The 14,061-nt window shown below is 39.7% G+C and overlaps 1 protein-coding gene across 1 annotated transcript in view; it reads right to left on the bottom strand.

Moving 5' to 3' along the window:
• Positions 1-4,218: 4,218 nt before the first annotated feature.
• Positions 4,219-14,061, bottom strand: part of LOC140888549 (uncharacterized) — a 29,086-nt gene continuing 19,243 nt past the window's right edge. Inside the window, exons 2-3 of the mRNA XM_073296240.1 lie at positions 4,862-5,273; positions 4,219-4,498 (exon numbers count right to left, since the gene is read on the bottom strand). Of these exons, the coding sequence (XP_073152341.1) occupies positions 4,219-4,498; positions 4,862-5,273 (692 nt within the window). The remainder of the gene's footprint in view (positions 4,499-4,861; positions 5,274-14,061) is intronic.

Below are 14,061 nucleotides of genomic sequence, written 5' to 3'. Positions count from 1 at the left end.
CTTTTTGTCTTTCTGAACAAAACACACACAAGTGCAATAACTCCCCCTGAGTTAGATAACTACTGCTCCCCCTGAATTTTTTCACGTCAGCACTAAGTGTTGTGAGTTAGTGTTGGCAACACTTACTCTCAACACTCAACAGATCAGAACAGCAAGTAGCAGAAAAGCATATCTAAGCACTTATGCAACTTATCATGTAAGCAAATAAGACTTCAGAGCAAAACACTTATATCAGTAATCAGAGCAAACAAGAAAACCAATAAGAGAAACAAATACAACTTCCAATTATTCTGTTTCATCAACTTCATATACTCCAAAAGTACTTGCAGTATTTGTCTTTGTCACCACTCCCCCTTTTTGTCCAGAAATGTTCAGTCCAAATAACAAATACTCATCCAGTGAGGCTTCATAGTACAAAGAGTGAACTGTAAAAAATCAGTGTCGAAAGTAGTGTAGCGCGGAGCTTCACCAGTGTTGACATATCGTGTTGGCAACACACGATTCAACACCAAATGCAAACCAAGCTAGGTCTATATTCCTCCTTTTTCCAGCAAAATAGAAGAAACCTAAAATTCTTCACCAACCATGAGATTCAAAATATTTTCCTGCCATCTATGAAGTTTAAGAAAGTAAGTGAAATAGAAGTTTGAGCAGGGAGTTAGAGATCAAACTGAACAACACAAAACAGTTTGTGCAAAACATAGGATGAACAAATCGTACATTGAACAATACAAAAAATTCAACAATCATCCATCACCTTCCAAAAGACCTATGCAGAAACACTTTTCAATGAGAACAAATCAATGGGTAAACTTTTGAATTAAAGAGATAAAATTTAACCCAATTATGGCAATAATCCGAGATTAATAGCAGCCAAATATTACCATGAATAACTCCTCATCGGCTCAACTCCACTTAATCATTGTCAATCACAAACATTCAATTTTCAGTAAATAGAGTATTTTACCAAATTTTGTTTGCTTAGAACCTCAAACACTTAACAGAAAATATTCACAATATTTGAATGCATATGCATGTCTTATTTTATGCCTAAAAACAGAATGTAACATAGAAATAAAATGCAACCACATGCACATGATATGTTCACAAGTGTAATGTTGTCTCTCGTGTTGACATCATCATCAACAACACCATAGTTTTTCAAAAAGTATTTGAGATTTACACACTTTATTACCCTCGATTTCAGAAAATTTTCAGAAGTGATAGCATGTACACTAAAAGAACAGTCTTTATTGGACTCAATTAGGTAGCTTTTTTCATTTTCTTCTGATGATTTACAAAGTTTGTATATATGTCATTGGTCATCAAACTTATTAAAAAACTGAACACTGAATTTGCGAAACCACCTTTCACATGAGACAAGAACATGGAATACACGTACATCCCTCAACTACTTCGTGGTTTAGTCAGAGTTCGATTTTCAAGGGCCAGTGTGTTTCAATAAAAATTTTGCTGAAAAACTTGGCATTAGTCAAATCACTGTAACAGAGATTAAAACACTACACATCACAAGGTGAATGCAGAATGCCTAAAATCCTAAACATGCATGAAAAGAAAACACAACAGTGTTGTCTATGATGTTGTAACACCGGCGACAGCACCAACAAATGATTTTAATGCAAACATGTTGATAGAACTCCAAAGATTTGATAATCTCTCTAAATCTAAAATATTTATGAATATAACTGCCAGTTGGTTATTAGTTCCAATAAAATCCATTCGGATCACACCTTTCTCTACTAAATCTTGAATCAAGTGATTTCCAATGTCAATGTGTTTTGTGCGAGAGTGTCAAGATGGGATCTTTGAAAATGTCAATTTCTCTCAAATTATCACAATAAAAACTTGCACATAAACACATACTGATCATAACATCAAGATGACTAACATTCAAACACAAAATACAACCAGTAATCTTGCAGTATCCAGTGTTGTCAACACAACCTACAACACTGTCCTCACACAGTTTTTCATTCGATCCATAGGTGTTTTATTTGGCACAATATTACAGATGAAAATAGGAGTGACTTACCTGTGAGTACACATAACTCATGCATACTAACTCAATCATCTTTCGATAGTCAACCTTCTCTTTGGTGAGCTAGCAAGAAATATCCTCTCCAAGTTGATAACAATTGTCCGATGATCTGGTGCCTGTCAAAATACAAAAATTATTCTTATCAAAAACTTCACAAAGAGTTTTATTGAATTTAACATAAAGATCATCATCACAAAGTTGAGTAATGCTAATAAGATTAGCATTCAATCCTTCAACATGTAGAACATTGTGGAGTTTGGGCAGTCCTTCTATGTTCAATGTGTTGGAAAACTGTGTTCAGATCAATTAGAATTGATACCCGGTGCAGCGGAAGTTTAAAAATTTTATTTTATTAATATGAAACGATTCCATATCTGGGTATCAAAACTTTACGATTAAATTTGTGTAAGTAAAACAAATAATCACAATTAAATATTTCACCTTAAAATCTCGAAGCGAGATTATGGACACCAACAGAATTTAATCTGCTCTTGTTGTATATCCCCGGAACTGATGAACGAACGTTTCTTCAATCAGGTCCACGAATAGAAAACAAAACCCTCTGATTGACTGCACTAAAAATCAATCAGAAGTTTGCGTAGAGAATAAATAGATATGATCTGTTAATTCAGATTGTAATTTTTCATAAAAATCACAAGCCGAATTTTCTTCGAAAGGGACAAGGATTTTCGAAAAACCCTTAGAAAATAATATGTGTGTGTTCGAAAATTTGATGAATGAATTGAATGCAATTTTTGAACCCACTACATGTATTTATAGATAATTTCTAGACTAGGTTAAGTTATAATTGTGTTAGGACTCTAACTCCTTAAAGCCCACAATCCATAACTTAAGCCCAACAAGCCAAGCCCGTTGTTCTAAAAATTAATATAAAATTCATCGTGACTCCGATTGATAAACTGATTTTACCAATGTGCACAGAAACCATTTCTGCATCTTTTAGAGTCAAGATAATTTTTCTGAATCCGAATTCAGTGATTTCCAAAAATGTCCATCCCTATGTCATTTTAGGAAATTCCACTCCCTTTAGTTAAGAAGTCCAACTTCTCTTTCATTAAATTTAACTCTTTAAATTTAACTATCTCTACGGGGTTTTAGTAATCCATTACTTGTGTAACCCTCAATGGTTCAGGAATACAGCTAGCCGTGGGCTCACAACTCCTTGTGACTCGGAACAACAATTTCCGACTTACCCATCGAATCATGGTAAGAGCGACTAGCAACATCGCCCCATGATTCCCTAGGTATTACTGATAGTGCCTGCAAGAACCAGTAGATTTTGGTTAGCGTATAGTATGGTCCCTTCAACCATATATCCCGATCGAATCAACAACCATTGGTATATCGAGAGTCGTTCGAGATTCGATAACTATGCATAACATCTTGGAGATCTATTAGTGACATCGCATGTGTTACTAGGATAACCCATTAACCTAAAACACATCATGTACTCTGGCCAGAGATTCGTCACACTAATATCTCCTCAGATCGCATAGGATATCCACACTCGCGAGTATGTGGTGAATCCTTGACAACAAAGCATCGACTCCTATATGTGTCGTAACTGTACCCAATCCCGACACCTGATGACCCCAATAGAGTCGGTAAACGAGTCAAAGCACAGTACTAGCATATAGAGTCTCAATGATGTTTCAAGTAATAAGGACTAATGGTGTACAACCAAAACCGCGGACTTTATCCACTCGATAAGTGATAACCACTTGAAAAGTCCGAATAGGGTAGTTCGATCATTCATCATATGAATATCCATTTGCATGCTTTGAACATCTCTATGTTCCATACCAATGAAACGTGGTACTCAGCATCGTAAGTCTCAATCTCGAGCGATCCTTATCCTTGTTTGCGGACGGCTCAATTGACTAGGAACTGTTTAGAATATACAGTGACTATAAGATGTGTTTCATGATAGCCATCCCCATGTGCTACCACATCTTACATACACTATAGTATATTCAAGGTCTTTATCAAAACAACAATAGTATATCATAATATAACAATATGAAGAAAGATAAAGTCAATGCCATTATAAAAGTGTAAATTATATTAAACAAAATATTGTTTTACATAGAGTCATAAAAGCCCTTAGCCACAAGTTGGCTAACCGGGCACCCACTCTTTCACAATGTGCCTCTACCAACAATCTTTCCATTAGCTCCTCCTCCATATGTCACTTTTCCTTTATTTTGTTCAACATAATCAGCAAGATACTTCTTCGATCCTGTCATGTGACGAGAACTCCCACTGTCAAAATACCAATAACCTGCAACATTAGTTTTCAAGGAAGCATAAACAACATTACAATTAGATTTAGCTTTTGGAACCCAAATATTTTTCTCAGTATTTTTCTTCCTGGCAGTGTTCTGGTGCAGTGTTGGCAACACTGGTGACAGCACTTGCCTGGTATTTGAGTACATATAATCATACCTGAGCTTAAAACAGTAAGGTTTTATGTGACCTGGTTTTTGACAGTAGTGACAGATGTACCGACGCTTCCTATGCTTGGTCCTCTAAGCAGGAACTTGTACTTTCAATGGAATTGGTTTTGGCTTAGGGGATTCACTTGGAATACTAGCAGAGCTATTGTTCTCCTTGACAAACACAGTTTTCGATGACTCTCCCACTTCAAACTTGTTGTTCTCAAATCCTAGTCCAGTTCTATCATTCTGTTCCATCATTAGTATTGATTCCAGTTTGACTTTGCTTGAGTTGAACTTGGCAAGTGTAGCTGTAGCTTTTCCAAGTTCCTATTTTATTCTGTACAACTCCAAATCTTTCTTGATCAGAAAAACTTCAAGTCTAGCCACTGCTGCTTTCAGTTTACTGTTCTCCTTTGATAGAGCAGAATTTGACTTGTTCCTTGTCACCCAATCAGCAAACAATTCTTCATACATCTTCTGGACATTTTCTAGAGAAAGCTCATCCTCATCAGCATCTTGATTATTCAAGTCTTCAGTTACCGATGCATTCCAGCACTTCTGTTTTCTGTGAGTGTTGTGGCTAAGTGTTGCAACACTGGCAACAACACTGCTTTTCTTTTGCATCAGAACAGTTAGTGCATTGTGAGTTTCTTCTTCTCCTAGTTCTATACCCTCTTCAACTTCATCATTGCTTAAGGAAGCATTCATTCCTCTTCGAAGTCTGGTTGGACACTCATTCGCATAGTGACCAAAACCTATGCATTCATGACACTTCACAGAATCAATTTTCTTTGATATAGCCAGCGTTTTTCCTTCACTGTGTGTTCGAAATTGACTCTTAGATGGGGTGGTGTTCTGTTTGAAAGAGTGGGTGCCCGGTTAGCCAACTTGTGGCTAAGGGCTTTTATGACTCTATGTATAAACAATCTTTGTTTAATATAATTTACATTCAATTAATGACATTTTATTTGTCTTTCTTCATATTGTTATATTGTGATATACTATTGTTGTTTTGATAAAGACCTTGAATATACTATAGTGTAAGTAAGATGAGATAGTTAATAAAGAGAGATCACTTGTAGTGACCCGTATCCAGAATTAACGATTAATGAATAATTAAATCATGTAATCATGTTTAGATTAATTAAAACATGATTAAGGAAATTTCAAATGAGTTAACGGAGTCCAGAAATGGATTCAGGACACTCAAAAATGGTCGGGAAGGTTCCGAGGGTTCGGATGGTTCTGAGGCTCCGAACCGCGTTAAGAGGCTCCGAACTGGATTAGAGGATCCGAACCAAAGATCGGAGGATCCGAACGGGTTCGAAGGATCCGAGCTCGGATCAGAGGCTCCGAAGATAATGCGTCATGTGTGACATCATTGATGGGACTTCGGAGCTCCGAACAGGAACGGAGGCTCTGAAGTCAGGAACGGGGGATCCGAACCAGTTCGGAGGATCCAAAGTCGAGTTCGGACGGCCCGAACTTCGCCTATAAATAGAGGTCCGAAATTTTATTTTCAACTCGCACCTCTCCTTTTCCTCTCTCAATTCCTAGGACTTCTAACTCAGATCTAGGGAGTTCTAGGCATCCTATTGGGAATCCGAAAGTGGCATAGCGATCCCGACGTCGAGGCGAAGATGTGCCTAAGTTTTGAGGCAATTGTCATCAGCGGGCTGACGACGGACGCAGGTATAGCTATGGCCTCCTTAAATTATTTAGGAGTATGCAATAGCTTAGTTAAGACTTTTAGAGCTTAAATAATGATGCATGGGTATTTGCATTGTAGAGTTGATGATAGGCTTGGAACCTAGAGCGAGACTGCTAGGACTGCCTGTAGTAAGGTACGCAAGTACAGACTGAGATATCCAGCGGGTTTTGCATGCTTATATGTTGCATTTTTGTGTCATATTATGCAGCATGTGCATATCATATTGTGTCTGTCCATCTTGTGAGATGAGCCATGTAGGGCCGCTCAGCCCTGTCTTGACGGTTGATGTCTAGGGCCCAGTGGCTGACGGGTCATGGGTGATTAGCATCTGGGGATATAGTCCACGTCCTATAGGAATGAGCAGTGTCGACAAGTTTTGCTCCCCGGGTTTTACCACTCATGTCCTAGGCGCCATTACTGAGCAGTTATATACAGTTATCCCAGATATGGATACCCTATCATTTGCATGCATCATATTTGTATGTTTTACCCAGTGCTTTCGTATTGAGCTTAGAGCTCACGTCCAGTCTTTTCTGTGTATCTGGACACCCCATTCGACGGGGCAGGTGTAGGTGCAGGATTGAGCACCAGGAGTTTGGAGTAGCCAGTGACCAGTGAAGACAGCAGGATTAGCTGTAGGTTTTGCCTTTAGGCTATTTATTCGATTTGGTTGTATAAATCGAATTGGTTTAACCGGTTGTATTATGTCGGTTTGTTTTTATTTAATTCTTCCGCAGCGATTTATTTAATGCATGTTTAATTATGCTCTTAACTTTGATTAGGTACCGGATCCGGGTAGGGTCGCTACAATTTTTGGTATCAGAGCGTATGCATGCAAGAGACTTGGGATATAGTAAAGAGATTTTGGGTTATTCTTATAGGATTGATGAGACCTTGGAAGAGGTTATGATGCGGCGATTAGTTTGCCCAGAGACTATTATCATCGGCAGGATTTCTGAAGATTTGGCTTATGGGATTCCAGCAAGTGCGGACAGGAGTGATGGATCGTGTTCGAGTTTTCAAGATTTCTACTCATGTGGATCCTTGTTTTGGATTGAGTACCGGATGCCAGAGGCAGTGGCAGAGGATTGGTGGGGACTTACTTGATGCTTGCATCTATACAGTCATTACCATGATGACACTACTCTGAAGATTCTCCAGTCGTAGTTGGAGAGATTTTCATGCGGAACATAGTTTTGCCGGGATGCTTGTATCGATGCGTTCGGTAGGCACACGGGAAACTTCATGTTCAGAAGCATGATTTGGTTACAAGAAGAAAGCTGACGGTAGATCGTGAGCAGAAGAGATCGACTGACATGCATTGACGCAGAGCATAGCTGGTTAGCTATCACGAGTCATTTCTCCGGAGTTCTTCGTAGGAGGACATGTAGAGAGGCTTGGTCGGGAGTATGCTTGTATCGATGCGTGTGTCGATTAGAAGCTTTATGCTCAAGAAACAAAGACTAGTACGATGATTTAAATACTGTATCGTTGTAGTTGTAAACAGTATTTCAGTTGTAAAGAATCATCATACTATGGTTGTATCATTTCAAGTTTGGTTGTACATTTCATTGTATTTTGAATACTGTATGTATTACATGGGATTGTAATTGAGAAATTGTACATAAATGAAAGCAATGATACATGTTTTATTTATCCAGCAATTCGTGAATAATTGCGAGTGATTTGCTAGGATTGGCATTGTTTTAGTTGATTAGTGTTCAACTGTGGTAACTCATGGGATTTGAGTGGGCCGACTGTGACTATTTGACTTGTGGTTAGTCTAGGCGTTTTCCTAGGATTGACCTAGTTAGTCAGTGGACTATGTTAGTGCCAGCGATGAGTGGACTCATCTAGAGGCATTAGGCATATTGTTCGGTTTAGAACATTTGAACTTTGTTCTAGGTTGTTTCCTTAGAACAGGCTGTCTGACCTTTGTTAGGTTGAGGCTTGTGATGATAGGTTTTCATCAGGGATACCAGGTCCAGTATATGCCAAGAGTTGTGGACTATGACCAGGACTAGACGTGATGGGGCGTGACCCTATGCCAGTATTACTCTGGGAGTCTTTGTACTTCAGAGGTTACCTGGGAGACTTTATGCTTCAGGAGATGGCGGTGGGAAGGCTACTCAGTCTAGGGATTTGGTGACAGTCACGGCGAGGTATGACCATGGATTAGATATCAAGTTTGATATCGATGGTACGATACCGTCTGGTGAGCCAGAGATATATATTGAGTTTTCTGCTGTGGAACCAGTCTTTGGAGGGATTTCCTTGAAAAGTGTATACTCTTAGCAGATAGGTTTTAACCTTTGGGTTACTGTTAGACGTGTGGATCTAGTAGGCGGGCGGATTTCTACCAGCGATGACTAGGGGTTGTCATCAAAATTGTGGTTAGAGTTTTCCTATGATAGGAGTCATCCAAGCACTTGGATGTGATGTTGTTACGAGACTTTGACTCGAATACGAGGACTACACCATGATGATTGGGGATATCATCTGACTAGTATCATATTAGAAATATGATTGGATTCTCCTGATATGAGACTTATTCAGGAGGGGAGAGTGAAGACTATCTGAGACGTTGACTCAAAGGTGAGTATTTCCAGCGATGTTAGTCTTTCATCAGTAATGGGGTTGTATCAGATGCTAAGGATTGTATAAGACTAATTGAGGCATTAGGGAAGCGTGATTCCAGTATACACTTGGTAGTGATTCCAGGTGGGACATGGTGGTAGGCTACCTCGGTCTTAATTTGTTGAACAATCTTAGCGAGGGATATAATCAAAATTGTGTCCGAAGATTGTGGAAATCTCTGGGATTCTTTAGTTATTCTTCTTGGACTTGACAAGTCGTGGTGTTCATTCTGAATGAACGAGGTAAGGATAGTGAGTCCAGTGGTTGCGTTATGTACTGTCTGATATTTTCAGAGGTTGAGCGTAGGATTTTCCATGGGATGGAAATGGGCTTAGTTTATCTTGATGTTTGTCTTGGGTGAACAAGACAACGATTAGTAGTGCTAAGGTGGCACGGAATCTGTGCTAGTGACTACTAGTCGTTATTGGGTAACTCTGTCAGAGTTAGGATGGTTAAGTTCAGAATACGAAGCAGCGGTTAGTAGTGCTGAAAAGGTGCAGGACTTGTGCCAAGTAAACTACTTATGTACCGTGATCTGACACCGTTTGGAAATGGTTCTTTGTGGCAGCTGAGTCATGGTTATTGACCGAGCCATGTAGGTTGGATGGTCAGTGGTGGTCTGATCTGATAAGTGCGAGCTTAAGTAAATCGACGGGTTCGATTGGTTGAGCTAATCAGGGTTGATCAGAATGTAGCAATTAAGAAATACTTGGGATAGTATTTTGTCGAATAGTGCTTATGGGATGAGTACTGGATACCATCTCAGAGAATTTGACAATTCGGATGATTTAGGGTCTCTAGGTTGCCAGGGACTAATCTACCGAAAGATTATGATTGACTTGTATGGTCGAGTTAGATGTTAACTTGACAGGAGGAACAAGCGAAGGAATTGGTAACTCCCAGGATAGTGCTTTTGTGATGATGTCTTAGTATACCGTTGGGTTGAGATCCAACGAGGAATGTGTACTTGTATGAACATCAGTTGTCTAATCGTGTGGTATGACATTATCTGGGATCTAATTCTCGAGATCTAGCAGGATGTGTCACTAGTCTTCTAGCGTGTGATGAACGATGTCTCTGAAATGACAGAGATAGTAGAATTTCAACTTAGTAGCCAACAAGATTGTTGTGGGAATTGAAGATTTTGCAAGATAGCAATGAAGCAAATTTGTTCTTTCCAGTTGACAAGCCACATCAGTGCGGACCATTCGTCAAGGATATGTGCTTTAGCAATGGACGATATTCGGATGTGCGTCGGGTGGCAAGTTACTTCGAGCACAAGTATTTCCCAGGATTGACTAGGGAATCGACGAATTAGATCGTTCAGTGCTGAGACTGATGCGTTTGACAAGGGAACGATTTGACTATTGAGAATCCGTTGGGATTTAGTTCCAGGATCAGTATGTTCAACCTTGGGAGATTGGTATGAGCTGATGATATTATCAGAGACTCTGAGTTGAGTTATACCAGGCGCAATGACTGTCGAGTTTCGAGATGGAATAGGAAGCGTTTTCATATGTCTGTGCACTGTGGAATGTCCCAGTTGAGCATATTGGTGGGAGCTTGCCTTAGTCTTGATGAGCGTACAGTGATTGCGAGTATGTATAACTATCAGGAGGACGTCCAACGATTGGAATTCATGAGGTGAATAACCTATGATCGAGATGGTGTAGATCATCAGAGGCGTAATGACTTCCATTGCAATGTATGCGTGATTTCGCAGGCCAATGGCTAGGAGATGACATAGCGTCATAAATTGCAAGTGATGATAGTTATCATCAGGGCACATTGTTGAGGTTATACTAAGAAACGTGGACAGCAGAATGTACTAGACATGATGGTTTAAGTTCCCAGTATTTCTTGGGAAGCCGGTTGTGCTTCAGGGAGAGTGGGGAGGATAACCAGTCTAGGAAACATTGTGAGCAGTTACGTTGGAGTATAGACTTGAGTCAACTGGATTATCTTAAAGCGAGATTCATGTTAGAATGTGTCAGCACAATGTTGGGATTAGTGTTTTCCTGACTAGAGGTGTTGAGCACCGAGAAACTTTGAAACCATTAGATGGTTAGATTCGATAAGTAATTCGACGAATGCAGTATAACCATTCAGGTCATGACTTGGTCTTCGTTAGTCTAAAATTACTTTGGGACGATGATATTGATCAAGCGGGTATTGTATCCTTCGTGATCAGGAAGATCGTGGTCCGAGTGAAATATGTATCAGTGTTACGATACGCTAGCGCTAGGGAAGTTCGACTGTCGACCAGTAGCGCAGTAATATTCAGCGAAAGAATATTAATGCGGTTAAGATTTCGAGGACGAAATCTTCTAAGGGGGGGAGAATGTAGTGACCCGTATCCAGAATTAACGATTAATGAATAATTAAATCATGTAATCATGTTTAGATTAAGTAAAACATGATTAAGGAAATTCCAAATGGGTTAACGGAGTCCAAAAATGGATTCAGGACACTCGAAAATGGTCGGGAAGGTTCCGAGGGTTCGGATGGTTCGGAGGCTCCGAACTGGATCGGAGGATCCGAACCAAAGATCGGAGGATCCGAACGGGTTCAGAGGATCCGAGCTCGGATCGGAGGCTCCGAAGATAATGCGTCATGGGTGACATCATTGATGGGACTTCGGAGGATCCGAAGTCAGGATCGGAGGCTCCGAACAGGAACGGAGGCTCCGAAGTCAGGAACGGGGGATCCGAACCAGTTCGGAGGATCCGAAGTCGAGTTCGGACGGCCCGAACTTCGACTATAAATAGAGGTCCGAAATTTCATTTTCAACTCGCACCTCTATTGGAAAACGTGTTCAGATCAATTAAGAATTGATACCCGGTGCAGCGAAAATTTAAAAATTTTATTTTATTATATGGAACGATTCCATATATGGCTATCAAAACTTTACGATTAAATTTGTTCAAGTAAAAATAAAACACAGTTAAATTTTTACCTCGTCAAGCAAAGGCTTGATTGTGGACTGCAACAGAATTTAATCTGCTCTTCTTGTAAATCCCGGGAACCGATGACAGTCACGATCTAACTCCGGAATTAGGTCCACGAATGAAAAACAGAAACCCTCTGATTGACTGCACTAGAAATCAATCAGAAGTTTTACGTAGAGAATAAACAGATATGATCTGTTAATTCGATTTGTAATTTTTCAAAAAATCACAAGTCGAATTTTCTCCAAAAGGGACAGAGGAATTTTCGAAAATCCTCTTGAAAATTATATGTAATGTTTGAAATTTCTAGACTGAATTCTCTGATGAATTTCGAACACTGCTTACATATTTATAGATAATTTCTAGACTAGATTAAGTTATAATTATATTAGGACTCTAACTCCTTAGGGCCCACAATCCATAACTTAGTCCAACAAGCCAAGCCCGTTGTTCTAGAAATTAATATAAAATTCATCGTGACTCCGATTGATAAACTGATATCACCAATGTGCACAGAAACCATTTCTGCAACTTTTAAAGTCAAGATAATTTTTCTGAATCCGAATTCAGTGATTTCCAAAAATACCAATCCCTATGTCATTTTAGGAAATCTCACTCCCTTTTAATTAAGAAGTCCAACTTCTCTTTCATTAAATTTAACTATCTCTACGGGGTTTTAGTAATCCATTACTTGTGTAACCCTCAATGGTTCAGGAATACAGCTAGCTGTGGGCTCACAACTCCTTGTGACTCGGAACAACAATTTCCGACTTACCCATCGAATCATGGTAAGAGCGCCTAGCAACATCGCCCCATGATTCCCTAGGTATTACTGATAGTGCCTGCAAGAACCAGTAGATTTTGGTTAGCGTACAGTACGGTCCCTTCAACCAAATATCCCAATCGAATCAACAATCATTGGTGCATCGAGAGTCGTTCGAGATTCGATAACTATGCATAACATCTTGGAGATCTATTAGTGACATCGCATGTGTTACTAGGAACACCAAGTAACCTAAAACACATCATGTACTTGGGCCAGAGATTCGTCACACTAATATCTCCTCAGATCGCATAGGATATCCACACTCGCGAGTATGTGGTGAATCCTTGACAACAAAGCATCGACTCCTATATGTGTCGTAACTGTACCCAATCCCGACACCTGATGAGCCCAATAGAGTCGGTAAACGAGTCAAAGTACAGTACTAGCATATAGAGTCTCAATGATGTTTCAGGTAATAAGGACTAATGGTGTACAACCAAAACCGCGGACTTTATCCACTCGATAAGTGATAACCACTTGGAAAGTTCGAATAGGGTAGTTCGATCATTCATCATATGAATATCCATTTGCATGCTTTGAACATCTCTATGTTCCATACCAATGAAACGTGGTACTCGACATCGCAAATGCTAGTCTCAATCTCGAGCGATCCTTATCTTTATTTGCGGACGGCTCAATTGACTAGGAACTGTTTAGAATATACAGTGACTATAAGATGTGTTTCATGATAGTCATCCCCATGTGCTACCACATCTTACATACACTATAGTATATTCAAGGTCTTTATCAAAACAACAATAGTATATCATAATATAACATTATGAAGAAAGATAAAGTCAATGCCATTATAAAAGTGTAAATTATATTAAACAAAATATTGTTTATACATAGAGTCACAAAAGCCCTTAGCCACAAGTTGGCTAACCGGGCACCCACTCTTTCAATTTCCCACTTGCCCTAAAGCCAACTAGTCACACTACGCAATCCCATTTCTTCGCGATGTTTGTCAAACAATGGTCCTGGCAAGGGCTTAGTAAGCGGATCAGCAATATTGTCTGTAGAGGCCACTCTCTCGACACTGATGTCTCCTCTTTCCACGATCTCCCGGATGATGTGGTATTTCCTCAGTACGTGTTTGGACTTCTGATGAGACCTTGGTTCCTTTGCCTAAACAACGGCACCCGTGTTGTCACAGTACACCGGGACTGGACCAACAGCTTCAGGAATTACACCTAACTCTTGGATGAATTTCCTTATCCAAACCGCCTCTTTAGCAGCAGCTGATGCTGCAATGTATTCTATCTCAGTGGTGGAATCCGTTGTGGTGTCCTGCTTGGAACTCTTCCAAGAGATAGCACCGTCATTGAGCACGAATACAAATCCAGAGGTTGATTTCGAGTCATCCACGTCACATTGGAAGCTAGAGTCGGTATAGCCTTCCAACTTCAATTCTCTTCCTC

Source organism: Henckelia pumila, chromosome 3 (genome assembly GCF_033568475.1).
Source record: "Henckelia pumila isolate YLH828 chromosome 3, ASM3356847v2, whole genome shotgun sequence".
In the NCBI taxonomy this organism is placed as follows: Eukaryota; Viridiplantae; Streptophyta; class Magnoliopsida; order Lamiales; family Gesneriaceae; genus Henckelia; species Henckelia pumila.
This window is presented reverse-complemented; position numbering and strand designations above follow the sequence as displayed.